This window comes from Acanthaster planci, linkage group LG02 (assembly GCF_054643075.1).
Source record: "Acanthaster planci isolate LZ-2023a linkage group LG02, COTS_SCS, whole genome shotgun sequence".
Lineage (NCBI taxonomy): Eukaryota > Metazoa > Echinodermata > Asteroidea > Valvatida > Acanthasteridae > Acanthaster > Acanthaster planci.
Genome location: NC_141778.1, coordinates 29,390,933 through 29,408,401, shown reverse-complemented (window position 1 = coordinate 29,408,401; position 17,469 = coordinate 29,390,933). Strand labels below are relative to the sequence as shown.

Here is a 17,469-nt window from a genome sequence, read left to right as displayed (position 1 = left end):
AAAAGTGAAAGCGCGCCCTCTGGTGGTAACAGTATGATTGAATAGGGACCTTATACATACAATACGTGTACATGTACATGTACATGTACATTGAGATTGTACGTGTACATATACATACACCTGTACATGTACATGTATTATGTACATGACATAACTGAGATCAAACAAAGCAATGTTAACAAGTGTTCTAATGATTATTACCCAGACTTCCCAATTCACTTTTCTAGGTTGTGTAATCAAACAGAAAAGAATGAAAGAAAGAATTCACTGAATTCGACCATGCAGGTAGAAATTGTACAGAAACCCGTATTTATTGCCGGGGATTTCCCTTCCACGAGCTTAATATAGAGCAATTCTATGAAATCTATGCATGAGAACATGTAATCTAGCGAGCATACAAGAATGCTGTATATACGTCGCCATCTTGCCAAATCTTTGAGTGGGTTTTTCGTTTCGTCGCGTGGCACATTCCGGCGGTCGTCTCCATCCTCAGCCCCCGGCATCGAGTTTCCTGAAACACTTATTTTTCTTGATTGCAGACAGATTAAAAGTAGCATCTCAGGTAAACTGCATTATTGTAAAGGTTTGCTGTAATGTTTCACATGATTTTAGTGTTAACGTTGTTTGTCGCGGTTCGCACGATTTGCAAACGGGGACGCGACGGTGAACGATGCATTGGTGGCGGCGGATCCACCATTTTTACAAGTAGGCCTACAGGTTCGGGATATTTTATGGACCATGGGGGATAGGGTACTAATACATTCCCGGGCAGTACTATACATGATACATGTATATTTGTCCGATGCCGTTGATGAAGTCATTTGAATTTTGTCGTATGAGACAAAAGACCCCTGCACTAGGGTAATTTTTCAAATCCCCTTCAGACGCATATTACCTCTAGGCTTCTTAAAAACTGGCCATGAGCAAGGGCGGATTGATCCACCGAAACGCCTCCCTCCCCCCACCCCCATCTGAGCCTATACTGGCCTACGGTAGGCCTTCACTGCTCCGGGTCACCGAATATGGATGGACCGGTTTTAAGTCCCGGAAGTTGCATTTGACCTACATGTAGGTGGATTTCTTGCAATGACCCAATTCGGGTTTTAATTTATGGGCATGAGGATATTAGCTTTTTTATTAAACAATGCAGGCATCATTGCATGGGTCGACAAATTTCAGACATTGTGATTGGCCAACGCTTTGCAAACTCTTGGAAGCGCACTATTGTGAAAGGCCGTTATTATTTTTTCATCCTTGAAATAACCCGTTCCACCAGTAGTTCAGTGAGGTATTTTTTGCGTTAATGCTTTTCAAATATGCTCGCATTAAATTACCCACTAGGCCATTTGACTTGACACTCCCTCCTTCTTTCTTGCCCCCCCCCCGAAACTACTAGATCAGGAACTCAAAAAAACAGGAGGGCACATCCGCTCCGATCCGAGCGCCATGAAGCGCACAATTATATGCGCCTTTGACGCTAAGCTCGCTGAGTACACGTCACTAATTTATTTTTGGCTTGTATGGTCTGCGTAACCACCTGTCTTTCTTTCGCCGATTGGGGGTGCACTTCAGCTCAGGGCAGATAGGCCCACAAACATATAAACACATAGACCGCTGGTCTTGCGTGAAGAAAACGACGATGTTGGAAATAAAATTGGAAAGGGGCGGATTTTGACCTCGGCTCTTTTAGGGTCAATGTTAATTTATCACAAATAAGAATCCGTTTATAAGTTGATTTCCTTTCCTCTTTGAAGATGAAAGATGTCGTTCGAGGAGCTGAAGGAATTGGGGAACCAGCTGATGAGAGCCAAGCCACCAGACTACGAGGGGGCTTTGTCTGCCTACAGTCGCGCCCTGACACTGACACAGGACAAAGTAGCTGCTTGCTTGCTGACTAATCGAAGCCTGGCATACCTGAAACTCAATCAAAACGAAAAGGCCCTAGAAGATGCCGAGCTGGCTATAACGATCGACCCCGGGTGGGCCAAAGGCTATTGGAGGAAGTGCAGCGCCCTGGCTGCCCTGGAGAGGCACCTCGAGGTCCTCCCGGCTGCACAGGACGGCTTTAAACTCCTCAAGAGCAACGCCACCTGCCGAGAGTTCGCGTCCGCCTGGCTGAGGGCCTGCCGCTCCATTTTTGGCGAGTTCGAGAAGTCCCTGTCTCTGCCAACCGGCATAGTCCTACTCTCGGAGAATTATCTAGCAATCCTCTTGCTATCGCTGTTTTCCAGGACGTCCACGTCCGCAGGAATGACAGAGGAACTGATGACCATGCTTCTGAAGCAAACAGCGGAGGAGTTTCAGCACATCATGACTGCGTTTGGACAGCCACCGTGCCATTCGGTGATGAATTGGGTGGAGGCTGTAGCCGCTAATCTGGATCCCACTGCACCGGGTATCCCAGTTAAACTGCTAAACAGTTCCCTCGAGAAGACCAAGCAATTCTGCTCTGACCTTTCTGCGTTGCACGTGGCCTTGGCTGACATCGCCCGGCCCCTTGTCGCCCTGGCTATGATAGTCATTCTGTCCCGCACCTATGTCCTCAACTGCTCAAACACTTGCCACCGAGTTATACAGTACAAGCTAAGTCTGTGTCTGCCGATCTTCGAGCAGTCTATCATGAACACTCCGGAGTACATTGGCGTCCACCTGGGAACAGTAGGTGGCTTTCTGGACTCGTTCGTCGCAGGGGGGACGCTTACAGGAGAAGACACCTCACTGATGGAGGAGTATTGCCTCAAGATGGACCGACTGCTCGAGACCTATCCCTGCACTGCGTTGGAATACACGGAGTTGGTCGACATCAGCACCCGCATCGTTGCAAACGTCAGGAATATCTTATCGGCACACCAGACGGGTGCGTTCGTCACCACCAGGGGTCTCCCCGATGAGCCAGTCAAGATGAACGCGGAGTTTGCGCGGAGAGATGTAGACAAGTGTCTGGCCGAGGTCAGGAAATACATTGCAGAACGACTGAAAAAAGTGAAGGAGAAACAAGCGGGGGAACTGTTCATACGCGACGGTGAAGACCTGCTGACATTGACAAGTATTATCCCCCTTGCTTGTGCACTTTTGAAACAATGTTTAGATAAAAGATTAGAAACCATATCAAAATCATATTAAAACTGAAAGAGTAAAAAAACAGACTGTTTGATTGACGTGTTCCTTCTCAGATGTACAGATTAATGCAGAAATTTTGCTCATAGTGTTCCTTCTGTAGATGAAAGATTATCTCATATTGAATACCATTAATTTTATGACAGTCAGATCACAGTGCACAACAAGAAACAAGGCGTTAAAAACTTTACCATCAGTATACGTACAGAAGAAATGTTGAGTTTATATATCCTGTCAATTTTGCATTGTCTTTCCTTTTTACAGATGTTTGTCTTAGGATTAAGGAGAAAGACCTTGCTAAGGAGGTTTTTGAGTTGGGGGAGAGGGTCATGTTCACCGTGTTCGGTCTCCAGATGGCTCGTGGCGTGATAGGTCTGGATGACGCGCCAACACAGCTCTCCACAGTCAGACAGGGCGTCATGATGAATGCTTTACTGCTCAAGGAGGACAACCCAGGCTTCTTCATTGATGTGGCCGTTCGCTGGAGGTCCTTGCTGACTGAGTTCCGAGCCACCCTCATCCGGCACGGACTTGGACGGCACTACCTGGACACCTACTCCACCATCCTCAGTCTGCAAGCCACGGGCAATCTCCAACAGCCTTACCCCCTTGATGTTGTCCAAGACCTCAGAAAGACCCACGAGGCCAAAGAGATGGAGTTTCTCCGGCGGAACTCGCACCTTTGTTTCAAGGCCGTCGTCGAGACCCCGACAGCCGCCCGCATTCGCGCAGCGCTAAAGCCGGATGAGATGGTTTTGGATTACATCTTGCTCGGGGAATATGAATCGGCAGAGGTGGATTCCCGGGCAGTCCTCAGGATGCATCTGCTTGTAATAGAATACTCCCAGGAACCGCACTGGTTTCCCCTCGACAGCAGCAAGTGCAAAGCTGCTGCTTCGAAGTGGCGAGAGGCGCTCGACAAATCAGTTGCACAGATGAACGATCCTGACACTGACGCGAGCCTACGGTTGACGGAAGCGATATTCCCCGATTCGGTGTTACAGCAGTTTAAAAGTGAGCAGGTGAAACATGTTTACATTGCGCCGGACTTGATGCTGACCTGTCTTCCGCTGGAGCTCCTCCAAGAACCGAGCGGTGACTATGTCTTTGATACTTGTTCGGTCTCCTATATCAGCTCGGGGAGGGAACTTCTTCGAGAAGAAGTGATGCATCAGGTGGCACTTTATGGCACCAGGAACCAAACCCCTAACCAAGACGTCGCAGATCATCAGCCAAATGGCACAGCCGACGAAGATACTGGGGGAGCAGAAAATTCAAAGGCAACTAGCGGTGACAAGACGGATAAAGAGCATCATCAAACCGCAGAGATGGAGCAGCCCCCGGACACCTCTGATAGAGAGAAGAATCAACAATACATGCAGACACCACAGAAGAAATGCCTGTCTACGTTATCTGACAACACAGATTGCTTCATCATCGGCGATCCCAACTTCAACCTGAAAGATTCATCGGGAGGTAATAACAGAGATCTCGTTCAGAGGTTGAAGGACCTCTGGAAACCTTCGAGTACAGGAGGTACAGTTAGCCAGTTGCTGCACAGCAGGGAGGAGAGCGACAACGTGGAAGAAATACTGACAATGTTGGGGCCGGAGTTAAATGTCCATAAAATTTCTGGCGACGACGCCACCGTCTCAGCTGTCCTGCGGTTGAAGTCTCCCTTTGTTGTCCACTTAAGCAGTCACGGCTTCAGTCAACCTGATATCAGTGCTTACCGTGGGAATTTTTGGGACGACACCAAATCGGCAGTGGTTCTGGCAGGATACAACACGTATGCCAGCCGGCGCTACAGCGAAATCGATCTACGCACCGGGTCGGGTATGCTGTCCTCCCTTGCCATATCTGGCCTGGATCTCCGGGGGACTCGGCTAGTCGTGCTCTCCATGTGCCTGTCTGGAGTGGGCTCTGCGACGTTCCAGGAATCCGTCCGCAGCCTGGCCGATGCTGCCCGGGCCGCTGGAGCGGAGACTGTGGTGGCCACCTTCTGGAAGGTCCTAGACTTGGACGCGGCTGAATTTGTCAAGCACTTCTACAACCGACTGTGTCAAATTGGCGTGCGTCCGTCACAAGCGATCAAAGAGGCTCGAGTAGAGATGAGACAAGATCCGCGCTATGCACACTGGTACCACAACTCAGCCTTTGCTTGCTTCGGATATGATTTACCGCTCTTCCCAAAACAGAACTAGAAATGTATGGCCAAAAAATTTAAGAGGATTTTTTCCAAGGGGTTATACCATCCTTTGAATTCGATATTTTGACCCACTTCCATGATGTGTCCTGAGAAAGATTCTGCCAGGATCGAAACGTCAAGCCTTCTGGATTTGTATACATGTAATAAGTCATTCTAGCTATCAAGAAGTTCGCAGCAGTTTTTCTGCATCATATAGATAAAAAGTGTAGAAAAAATGAACTCTTGGAAATACAGCAAAAGTCACTCAAAGAAAAACGAAAGTGACTTGAATCTTAATTTCTTATGTTTATGAACGATTTAAATTAAAACACCTGTCATCTGGAGTACGAATTCTACAGGAAACAATTTCTTAATGGAATTGAATAATCCGTGAAAATCCTACATTAAAAATGAAGACACAAGCAGATTTTCCTCAGAAATAGATTCAAGACGTAAAATATTACTTTTGAGCAACACACGTATAACCAACACGAACCTATAGCCTGGGTGACCACCCAAGTCAGAGCGTGGTACAACTGTCTTTGCATGAACGGGATGAAACACTCGTTTGGCTTCACATTCGAGGCCTTCAGATGAAGCAGATGATGATGAGGATGTTTTAACATCTGGGGACACAAAGCACCCGAAGTGACTTGTGAAATGCTTCAGTGGCTAATGAAAGTAACATGTATGGCTCAGCTTCCTCATCATGTTTGTAGCAATTACTCACAGCTCACAAAATATCTTCATGTAGAAAGCCTGCGGAAAAGACAGAGAGTAACGTCGACGTCATTCGACAAAAAGAAAAGCCAATATGACTTCCAAAACTTTGAACAGTATGCTACGTAATGTCTTTTTATGTACAATTGCTAAACCAGTATTTTAATGCGAAGCATTTTGTATTTGATCAACTGTATTTCCCTCCTTATGTGCGAAATAATAGTATACTCGAGCGAGAGGGCACATCATTGAATATCCGTTATGCCAGCGCGCGTCTTTGTATGGGACCATGACGATTCGACGCAGACAATCGACCGAGTGATTAAGCGTCTCCATATTGTGTACCATCGGGGACTTTAGGGCGATGCTAGGTTGGTCTCTTTATGTCGATATGGAGGATGTACATCTATATGCTTAAATAGGGTTTAAAAATTATTGTTATCAGGCAAATTGGTTTTAGAGTGAAACTTCGATGAGAAATGGTGTTATGCTGAAGATCCAGCATTTTCTTCATCAGCTGGAATATAGCTCTTTCCCAAGTAGTCTTGAACCATGCAGAGGTCAGCAAAAAAGGGGGCATGAACAGGTAATCAATACTCTCCCAAAAACAAGCTCTGGTCCTAGGCAGCTGGTGTGACATCGAAATCGCAGGGGTTGTATTTGTTGGCACATTTCCTTGGTTATGTTTAAAAATCAATTTCTCATACTCTATTACAACACATGATCGGATGACGCCGGACCTCCAAGAGTATCATCTGATCATGGGTACATATTGTTCTTCCATATCCTGTAAAATAAAACAATGAATCCTTTTATTTAACAACCACGTGATCAGATCATGTGTACGTATTGTTCTCCCATCTCCAGTAAAATAAAACAGCGCACCCTTTCATTTTACAATCACGTGATCGGATCATGTGTACTTATTGTTCTCCCATCTCCTGTAAAATAAAACAGCGCACGCCTTCATTTTACAATCACGTGATCGGATCATGTGTACATATTGTTCTCCCATCTCCTGTAAAACAAAACAGCGTACCCTCTCATTTTACAACCGCATGGTAGAGTATCGTCAGATTATCTTAGTGTCATTTCGTTGCATCTACCTGGAACCGAACCTTCTGACTCTACAAAGCCCACCCTCATATCATCATATCAAGTTAAGTGTGTACTTTCTAGGATCTCAATGGGCAAAGTAACTTCCTCAAGCTCCGGAAATGATACTTGGCCTCGCCTCGTATTGTCATATGCATGTTTATATTTTTTATATCATTGTGTTTTCGTTTCTTTTAATTGTGAGGTATCTGGCACACAGAATAATTAGATGACACTATGCCGGGCACATTACTTGGAGTATTTAAAGCCGTAGGCGACGGTTTCGACTTCAGTGTTTACGTTGGTCTGCTTGGGCTCAGACACTGCATTGGACGTCGTTGCAAGAGCTGTTTTATTCGGACGGTGCACTCATTTCCAGCATGATGGCACCGTCCTACTGCAGCATTCTTATAGCGTTGGCGGTCACAGTACTTACCGGTATGTTTTTGTCACTGCCCGTCATTACGTAGATTTGGCTTGCATCTTTTCAGAACTCTTTGCGTGCCTGCTCATGACACATCATGCATACAATAGTACACAAAATAATGAATGTTTATAGGTAGATAGTTTAGTGGTTTAAATAATTTCCAAAGGAGACAAATTGACGGTTTTATATCCTTGTGGCTTCTCCATGTAGAATAACACGCTCAATCTGTTCAAGATTGTAATACATTCAATATTTGTTTAATGCAACGCGTGCACGAGTAAAGCCAAACAGTACAAGCCATCGTTTCCCTTCACAGTCTGGCATACCAAAGTGTCAAGAGTTTTCCTCATTCCGAATCAGTTCGTGTTTTAACGGACGTTCCTAAGTGTCTTGAACTTTTACTTTTATTGTTTGATAATCGATTATCATAATTCATCATGGTAGAAGCATGTGAGTTTTAGAAACGCAACCATAAGTTAAAAGAGATACCAGGGCGTAATGTTAGCGTTAGCCCCCTGTCTTCTTTTCACTGACAACGCCATCCTATCGGTCTCACAATCTTAAGTCGCACGTGTGATCTCGTAGGTTACCAGTGTGACTGACAACTCGTACACATGACGTCTAATTCTTACTTTCGACATTAGAACCTTAGTCTGTATATCTCAAAAGCACCACTTTGATCTCGTACTCGCAGGTTAAGATGAATAAATCCCCAGCTTTGTAGATGAAAGAGCCTTTCATTTACAAGCATTTACGAGTATTGAGGGTGGCACTCGACCGCAGCCTAAGTTGTTTGCTTTTGTTGGATTTTACTGAATTTCATTCGCTGCAGTCCAACTTTGGTTTTCAGTCGATTGAGAATGCAGAATTTTGTAAAACTATTTCAAAACCATGGTCAAAAGTAACCTTTGACAAAGGCAGGCTACGTCGTCCTTTTTAAGTCCTTACATTTTTACGTGCTCCAAATTATTCTGAACTTAAAAGTTTAGTCATTTCACGCGTTAGAGTGCACACCGTCTGTCATCCCTTTTTTCATCAGGCCTAATTTCCTCTCTTCTGTCATAGGACTGAGCTTCGCTCATCCAGTCAGCAATACACTTGTGCCAACAACAAGAACGTCCGGTAAAGGTCTTTTTAAATGCTATTCTGATAGGTAGAAATTAAACGCCAAAATATAAGTTTTCTGACATTAAACTTAAAGTTTTCAGAATGGAGATCTCTCCCAGAAAGGTTAATGGTCGTTTTGATCGCCAACAGGTTTGCCGGTCAGTTAATCCATTAAAAAACAATAATTGGTTGGTCAGTTTGTTGTGTATTTATAAGTCGAGCCACTCAGTCGTTTTTTTGCATCATTAAGCCCCAAAGTCAATTAGAATGATTCGTGAATGTCAGAATGTCAGTGGGTTAAACAGATTGTTCGTCATAGGGTCACCGAGTCTGTCGATAGGTCATTGATTAATAAGCTTGTAACTATAGCTTAATGATTGCTTGTCGGTAGGATCTTGACTGTAGCCAGTCGGAGAATGATTCGGTAATTGAGTTATTTCATCAATGGACCAGTGGTCAGTCAGACGGGTTCACGGTGGGTTAGTCAGTTTGTTTGGTGCTCTGATCGATGGGTTTGTCAATTGCTGAGTCTTTTGGTAAGTTTGTCACTGAGCCGCTTTGGGGTATTTCGTCGGTGTATTCGGTTGATGATCAGTCATTCGATATGTCTGAAGTCAGTCAGCCATAACGCATTGGATGGTTGATCGGTTGCTCTGTTGTGTCAGTCAGTGAGTTGGTTATTTGTTAGCGGTTTGTCTCTTGGCGCCCTGACTGGTCGTTAGGTGACCATTACATTGAACACTGTGGGGCTGTATTGCTGTATTCGATGGTCGGACAGTCGGTATGAAGATCAGTCGAATAGATAATTTGATTGTCGGCCGGTTTTACAGTTGGTTGTACAGTAGTAACAGTGTTGGTTTTGGCTGTAGCCAGTCTGTAAATTGTTTGAAAAAACTGTATAGTGTAATTCGACCAGCAGAATTAGAGGCCATCACTGTGGTGGCATGCACAACGCTCATGGACAGGTGGTACGCGCGCGTTACATGCCTCTTCGACCAATAGGGTGTCTTGATTTGCCATATGCACGCGCGCGTCAAGCTGAAGAATGTGCGTGTGAATGCGGTGCCACCGCAGTTACGGCGTCTAATCGGATTAGTCTATACATATTTGTTATCACTATTGTCCTAACCAATGCCATAGCCACGTGCCCCCACGAATTCCGGGTGCCTCCCAGGTGCCCCCTCCCCCCTACAAAACCGATAAATGGATATTGAACAAGGTTAACTAAATCTTGCCTCCCAAAACCCACACCGTGAAAGCTGGTGCCCCTCCCTGTAAGATGCTGTTGCCCCTTGTGCCCCCCAACCCACTAGTAAAATCCCAGCTTCGCGACTGTTCGTAAATCCTTCTTTTTTCAAATGCAATTTTAAAACACAAGTTTTTCTTCGTATTCAATAGTGCCTTGTGTAAGCGGCCCACTGGGAATGGAAAGCGGAGCCATTGAGGACAGCAGAATAACCGCGTCCTCTGTCCACAGCATTTACTACCCACACACTGCTCGACTTAATGTTGGTAAGACCACAGCCCCGCCGTCGTAGATCACTTTTATGTATCTCACTTGGAAATCTCCACCATTCATTTGTCGAATTCCTTTTGGAGATGCATTCCATTGAGGAGTTATATGAAGAGGGAGCGGGTTGTAAGAGCAGTAAAATATTTAATAATAATAAAAAAGATCCTCCGACTTTATTGAGGTGGTTTTTCCGAAGCAGCGATTGCACTGACGATTGGTTAAGGCATTTTAGCTCTGAAAACTCTTCCTGACTTAAATTCATCCACAACTGAATGGTCGTTTGGTCCAAAAAGGGTATCGTCTCTGCTCAGCGCGCAACAGTTACTGGAAGTTGTATTGTTTAATTAACAGGTAGACAATGATTAAGGAAGGAATTTGAAGGTGTACCCATTTGGACTTGTGGGTAGAGTCAATCATCCGTAATAAGAAATTTTATTCTCAATTTATTTTTTGTGAATTGTGACATTGTAAATTTAATCTAATAAATTTCTGAAACCATACAAGAATTTTCCGACCTTTCTTAAATGCTCAGTCATTGAAAACTTTTAGAGGAAGGTAACTGGTTCTGATACCCTTGAACTGATATCAGTCAGGATCCTTATTATGAATGATTTCAGTCGACCAGATACGATCAAATATTTTGGAAATCAAAATTATAGAAGATGTGACGCTTTTAACCAGCAGGTTAAGGGTTTTTATGACAGCAAAGCCTTTGATTGTTTTACATGGGTGGAAAACATCAAATATATACGAAGGCAAGGGAAACTATATGTAAATATAAATTGCAGTCGTTTATGACTGATATTCTTAGCAAGGGGTCATTGTGGTTGGTGTTTTCTTGGCCATTAGAAAGGCTTCAGATGCTGGGTCCGAAACGGGTAGTTTGATAAGAAATGACTGTCTGAATGAATTCGTCATTATATTCCATCAGGCTCCGCTGGATGGTTACCACCAACTCCAACCAACCAATGGATTCAGGTCGATCTCGGTAGATATGTTGCAATCACTGGAGTTGTGATACAGGGATACTCCACAGGCTCCAACTACTACGTGACTACATTCACAGTGCAGTACAGCGTAAGTGGCGGCTCAGATTGGCAAGGATTACTTGATGCCGACGGAGACATTATTCGGGTGAGTTTATAACTGTTAAAGATGGTGATTATAAGCTGTTCTGAAAATAAATAAATTTGTGATTATCAACAACTGTGAGACCTTGTCGTATCGTGGTCACATTTTCACACCGCAGTCACGGGAGGCATTTGTGTTTGTGGACTCAAACACAACGCTGAACCTTTCAAACTTTACTAACTTTAAGGCATTTTACCTCTGAGAGAGAATCTACTAAGATCGAAACGTCAGGCCCTCCTTATTTTGCCATTTGGAATAAGATATACATGTGATTATGACAAATTCGACGTGAAATAACTTTTTGTTTTAGCTGACTAAAGAGAAGTAATTTTAATTAGACATTTATTCAGTGTTTTTAATATTTGCTAGTGACAAAGTACCGAGAGGGGAACTTTTAGACCCTAATTTTACCTAACTAAGAAGGGCTCTATTTGAAGAGGTATTCGACAGAAACTGAAAGTGCCGTCTACACACTGCCCCATAGGCCTACGTCGCAAAGTAAGGAGATGGTTACAAAATTTAAGCTAACTTGAACACCTTGACCTGGGAAAATCTAAATGTGATGGTCACATCACGATACTTTGTGACTATCGAAATCTGTTTTTGTCAAGTGATATTTGAGTGAAGAAAACATCCAATGGAAATTCGTAAAAGACGGATCCAGTGTTGAAGAGCTGTAGCTATTTGAATACTGCTGATGAGAACTACATGTATGCGTTATTACTATGCATCGGTTTCAGTTTAGTGTAAGCAGTGGACGACCAACAAATCTGACGTTCCCCGTAGTACTGATGGCAAGGTATCTTCGCATATTGCCTCAGACCTGGACTTCAGGAGGTTACTATGTGAGATTCGAAGTGCTCGGGTGTATAGGTAATACACACTTACTAAGATTTTGATTTCATCGTTCATGTATTAAATCTACAAACAATAAATAATACTTCTTTAAGGAATAAACCATGGACACATTTCTTTTAAACATCGTTTACAAGTGAAGTCGCACGAGCGAGTTAATCGATGCTATAAAAAAGTGGGTCCAGGACCACATTTTTGGGGGTAGTCTTTAAAAATAAAAAAGTGCTGTGACGGTAAATTTTTAGGTCTTTTCTCTCAAGCGTTTGGCAGGTAGGAAAGTGGAAATTCCTCCTAATTGGCTTCTCCTCAAGTATACTTGTGTTTTAAAAAACATTTCGGGGGATGGACCATCCCTTCTCCCCGATCCGCGAATGATCTCGACAAACTCCGTCACCGCATGGTTTAGGCTTTTAAAACAAAAGGTCCACGATCAATACAAAACCGAGGGACAAATAGCGTTTGCTTTAATACGTTGAAAAAACGCATCATTAGTTGCATTATACTGAAACGGTAGTGATTAAATCAAAGGATGTTTGAACAGCCCTCTAGAAGATTCAACCGGCTTTTAATTGCGAGAAAGAAAAGTAATGTTCTCAATACCTTTTCAAGATGACGTGTGACCATTATTGTGCATTTGATTATTATTAATGAAGTGCAGCCTGTTTCATGTATTTTATTGTACAGTATCTGATGGATCGCTCTTGCTCGTTGACGGTGAGGACGCCCTCAGCGGCCGTGTGGAAATCTACCACCAGTCCACAGCCACCTGGGGTGCCGTCTGTTCCAACGGCTGGGATCTAAGCGATGCCCATATCGCCTGCCGCCAACACCACCGTTTCCTGGAGGCAGTTCAAGCTGGGGCGAGCTCGGCAGGGACTGACCTCCCGATCGTTATGAACGGAGTCGCTTGTAGAGGCACGGAGAATCGCCTGGTGGACTGCCCGTTCATTTGCAATGAATATCAGCAGTGTAACAGCTCGCGTGTAGCCACGATGGTTTGCCGACCCAAAATGAGTACGTTGTAAAAATAAAGACTTTTACCTCTCCTTGTATATAACCATATCCGGAACAAAGACCAAAATAAAAAGCCTTAAAAAAGGGTCAAGCGATATAACAATGGCGCTTTATCTCACTAGGGCATTGGTGCCCAAACTCCCATAGGACGCAGGTTAAGATTTCTCTCCCCTTTCTTTCCTTTCGGCAGCATTTATATAACAGCCCCTTCTTACCCCCTTTCTGGATCCAAGTCATCCTTGTCTCGAGACAAATGATTTTTTCCCCGTTTTTATCTTTCACACTTTTCGTCGTCAGTAATTTCGGTCTTCGTAATGATTATGCCGTATATTATTAGACCTTACTGTCAGTTTTCCTTTTGCCAAAATATGAGTTTGAAAACGTGACGTGAACATCTCCCAGGGACTTAGGGAGAGGTGATTCAAAAATTGCTTGACCACGGAAACTGAAAAATGGAGGGGTCCAGACAACATAGGACACTTTTGTGTCATCGTCGCCTTTCATGATAAAAAAATCTGTCTTTGACAAATAACACTGAACGTTTCACCAACACAGATTATATATTGATGTTTTCTCCCATTTCCAGTGGTAATTAATACATTTTGGCTACTTGGAAGTCCAACAAATCTTCACAGTCAACCTTATTTTTTGCTCACCACAAAAAGTGGAGGATGATCCGAAAGCAGATCTGCCGATTAAAAAGTGGCGAATATGTACCTCTTTCCCCCGGGATAATGCCCCGTTTCTACCTTTGATATGTATTCGCGGGTGATAACGTGTCAGGTGAAGGAAACAGAGGTCAGCTTCGGTGACTGCCCGTCTTCGTGCTGGGAGGAGCCCCAATGCAGCCACAGTCAAGATGCCGGTGTCATCTGTGAAAGTGGTAAGAGCAATTAAGGGGCTTACTGCCACTTGGTGGCAGCATATACTGGTTCTGTTTCGATAAGGCGAGCTCGTTGAATCGACGATTACGCTGGGAAGGTCATGTATCTATGACACAATGAAGAAAGTGCAATGTCCCACATCAATGTCTAATGCTTTGATTGATATCTTGGTTGGAAACCAAAACGGTCATTTCGAAGGAACACCTAGTAGGCTACTCTCAACTGTACAGATAATTAGCCCGTGTCCGAATTTCATTGCTACGGCTTGCAGTTACACGAGTCTATAATAGTGGCTGCAGACATGACCCATAAGGTACGTGGTGTGTAATTTTAAGCCACAGCCAAGTAGTCATTTCCTGAGACCCCTCCCTGATCAAGTTTTACACCCCTCCTAATAAAAATCAGATGCTTACTGTCCTTACAAGGGCAGTGAGCATTCCACCTTTCCATTTACAATTTCATCGTAGACTTTACCTTTGCAGCCTTATCGTCTTTTTTCTTTGTCTTCTCATTTTCCTGGTATTCTGTGTTTGTATCATTTCAGGATAGAGACTGGTGCATCTCTTCAGTGTTCAACCCCCTTGAAGTTTGCCTATCTATAGGGCATGCTTCTGTCTCTGATATCATACTTAGTAACATTTTGTACGTTTATAATATTGATTGAATAGAATGCGGATTTTAGTGTAATCATCATTAATGAATACAGAGCTTCGATTTTGAGCTAAAATATTTGTCAAAATGTAATTTTAACACTGGTTTCGGTTACATGGAGGGCACTTAGTATTTGAAGCCAACATTGATGTTGAAAAATGATGTGATATTGTTCAGTATAGTTTGATGAATGATAGAAATACCATGGTTATATGTATGTTACTCAGAAACTGCTGAGATTGGCCAACATTCCTGCTCGTAAAGTTCGTACACAAACTTTTCCAAAACATGCAACGAAATTCCAGTTTCTCCTTCAGCCTACAGTGACGTAGCAACATCATTTGCTATAAAGAGTTGAAAATTTTCTGAAAGTAACCACCTGTGGAATTAACTAAGGATTGGCTGCCTTCAGAAATCAGGGCGCTGTTGGTTGCAGTTGTCGGTCCCTTACGCATGGATCCTTTCCTCGTTTCTTTTTTCTAAATCCTTACGGCCAGAGACAAAAGTATTAGAGCTGGCTGTTGAATTCCATTACCAGAAACATATGATTTTCAATTTATAATCGAGTTTTCAAACGTAGAACATCAGTGCTATTGTTTATTCATTTTTTCAACTGAAAAAAAAGCTACAAGCTTGAAAAATCGTGGTTTTTTTTGCAAGCCTTAGTTTTGGCACTGTACATTTGTACATTGACCTTTTTTTTATTTCAACCCTTCTAGTGTTGACCCAAATCGGGACTTTTTGACTATCGTCTTCAAAATAAATGTATCCATAATCAAAATGCCCGCTGCAAAAGCGTAAACTTAGTCTTTTCCTTTCAACAATAACTATGATTTACAATCACAATATTTGTAACAGATATATATTATTTACATTTAGCACAGTTTTTGGCATCATTATTCTATCCAAATCTCATCCAAGTATTTATGTTTATTTACAATGTGTTCATAAACAGCTCACGTTTTTCTGCAATAGATGAAATCATTTCCCCTAATAACAATCCTTTTAATCGTGTGTTTACATGTGTTAAAAAGTATGTAATACATTACAGAGTATTAGCATGAAAACTGTTATACTTTGCCTGAAATAGTTTTTGATCCATGTGAAGGAAAAGAATGGAAAATGCGGTTTTGTTTTTGAATAGTCGCGACAAAACTGAGTCTGGTATATTCTCGATCAGTCATACCATTTTGGATGCCAAATCCTTTGTTAATTTTTCAGTACTCAACTCCCCATATCTGAATTTTGCTAAGAGTCCACACTCCACTTTTCTGAGAAGTCACTATATGTAAATAAATTTCAACTTCGGCAGTAGAGGACGAGTTAACAAATGCCTTGGCTGTGGTGTGGCATTATTATCTCCGAGTCTTCATCACTTATACGTAGATAAATCTAATTACATCTTAAACAGGAATCACGCATAAATATGAATTACGAAATATTCACAACGGGCATAAATTACAACACGGAATGATTCTGTTGATTGGCGGTAGAATACTTACAAAACAAAGGCTGGCAGTCATTTTGAACTAAAAACAAGTGTCGGTAATTCTTAATGTTAAAGCTACAAGCAGCCATCTTGGGGGAAAGAAAATGTTTTCTTTTTCGATTTCAATAACAAACTGGACTAGCGATAGGGGACGACTTTGTTCCCCACTTTGTTGCTGTTGTTGTTGGGTTTAGTTTTTCCTGTCTGTACTTTCAAATAGTAAATTGCCATAATTGTGCATCTATTTACTGTCAATTTGCCTGACCTGAAGCTTGAAAGAGATTTGGTAGGCCTTTGGTTTGAAATTTGTATGTGTGTAGTGATGGGGTTGGTTGACAGGTGTTGTCATACCGATGTTCCTACTAGGCGGATCTCGGGGGGGGGGGGTTGAGGTGATGTACCTCTGCAAGGGGACTTCCAGTATAGAAGTTTGGCGGATTCTTTCTTTATTTTGGCACCTCAGGTAACCCAATAAGAAAAAAACTGGAAATATAACAGTGACAATAAATCAGCAAGTCTTTGTTGCATGTTACAACTGAAATAAAATAAAATAAAGTAGTGTAGTCTAAAATAATCCCTAATAGATATTGTCACATGCCAATAACTCACCCAACACCAACTTCAGTACAGACCAAAATTATATCGGCCTAGCCCATGCGCATCTCAGGATAGGAATGAGCCCGAGAATAAAAAAACATGCTCCAGATTTCATCATTCCTGTGAATCCATACTTAAGAACTTAAATACACCAGTACTTCACCTAACAATTCTTAAGACAATGTTTTGGGAGCAATAAAATACGGCAACAATAAACGTTATTGTTCACTATGTTCTCTAAACACAGCGCAGATAGAGCTTCAACGCAAGATCAATAAAATGTCAAAGGTCATACAACATAGCAAGAGATGAATACATGCACTGTACATGTACACAGAGACAGACAGTAGATACTTGTTTACATTTTATAATGTAAATTTGATCGAAAACATATAGGTCCTAAGCTGTTAACTTTGTTGATACTGACTACGTAATTGGAATGTTAGCCAAGTTTAATGAAACATAAGTGAACTTGGTGAGCAGAAATGCAGGTTCAAATGCTCCATTGCAGCGTGTATGGTAGATGAAATGTTGGAATGGGATGTGAAACCTACTTCTATTTTTTCCCAGGATTTTCATTCATTGAGCACACTGCACATCCAGCTATGGTGATTCAAGTCCTCATCAGAGATTGCATACGATCATGATGCTGTTCCTTCCAACAGGATATGTACAGCAACG

At 42.7% G+C, this 17,469-nt stretch overlaps 2 protein-coding genes across 2 annotated transcripts; both read left to right on the top strand.

Moving 5' to 3' along the window:
• Window positions 1–379: 379 nt before the first annotated feature.
• LOC147800120 (uncharacterized) lies at window positions 380–5,649 on the top strand. Its single transcript, XM_087133505.1, has 3 exons — window positions 380–562; window positions 1,755–3,046; window positions 3,382–5,649. The coding sequence occupies exons 2-3, from the start codon at window positions 1,762–1,764 to the stop codon at window positions 5,319–5,321; spliced, it is 3,225 nt and encodes a 1,074-aa protein (XP_086989631.1). The 5' UTR covers window positions 380–562; window positions 1,755–1,761; the 3' UTR covers window positions 5,322–5,649.
• A 1,364-nt stretch (window positions 5,650–7,013) lies between these two features.
• LOC147800119 (neuropilin-1-like) lies at window positions 7,014–16,033 on the top strand. The gene is made up of 7 exons (XM_087133506.1): window positions 7,014–7,558; window positions 8,613–8,669; window positions 10,053–10,166; window positions 11,099–11,301; window positions 12,039–12,171; window positions 12,838–14,050; window positions 14,596–16,033. The coding sequence occupies exons 1-6, from the start codon at window positions 7,501–7,503 to the stop codon at window positions 13,176–13,178; spliced, it is 906 nt and encodes a 301-aa protein (XP_086989632.1). The 5' UTR covers window positions 7,014–7,500; the 3' UTR covers window positions 13,179–14,050; window positions 14,596–16,033.
• Window positions 16,034–17,469: the final 1,436 nt, after the last annotated feature.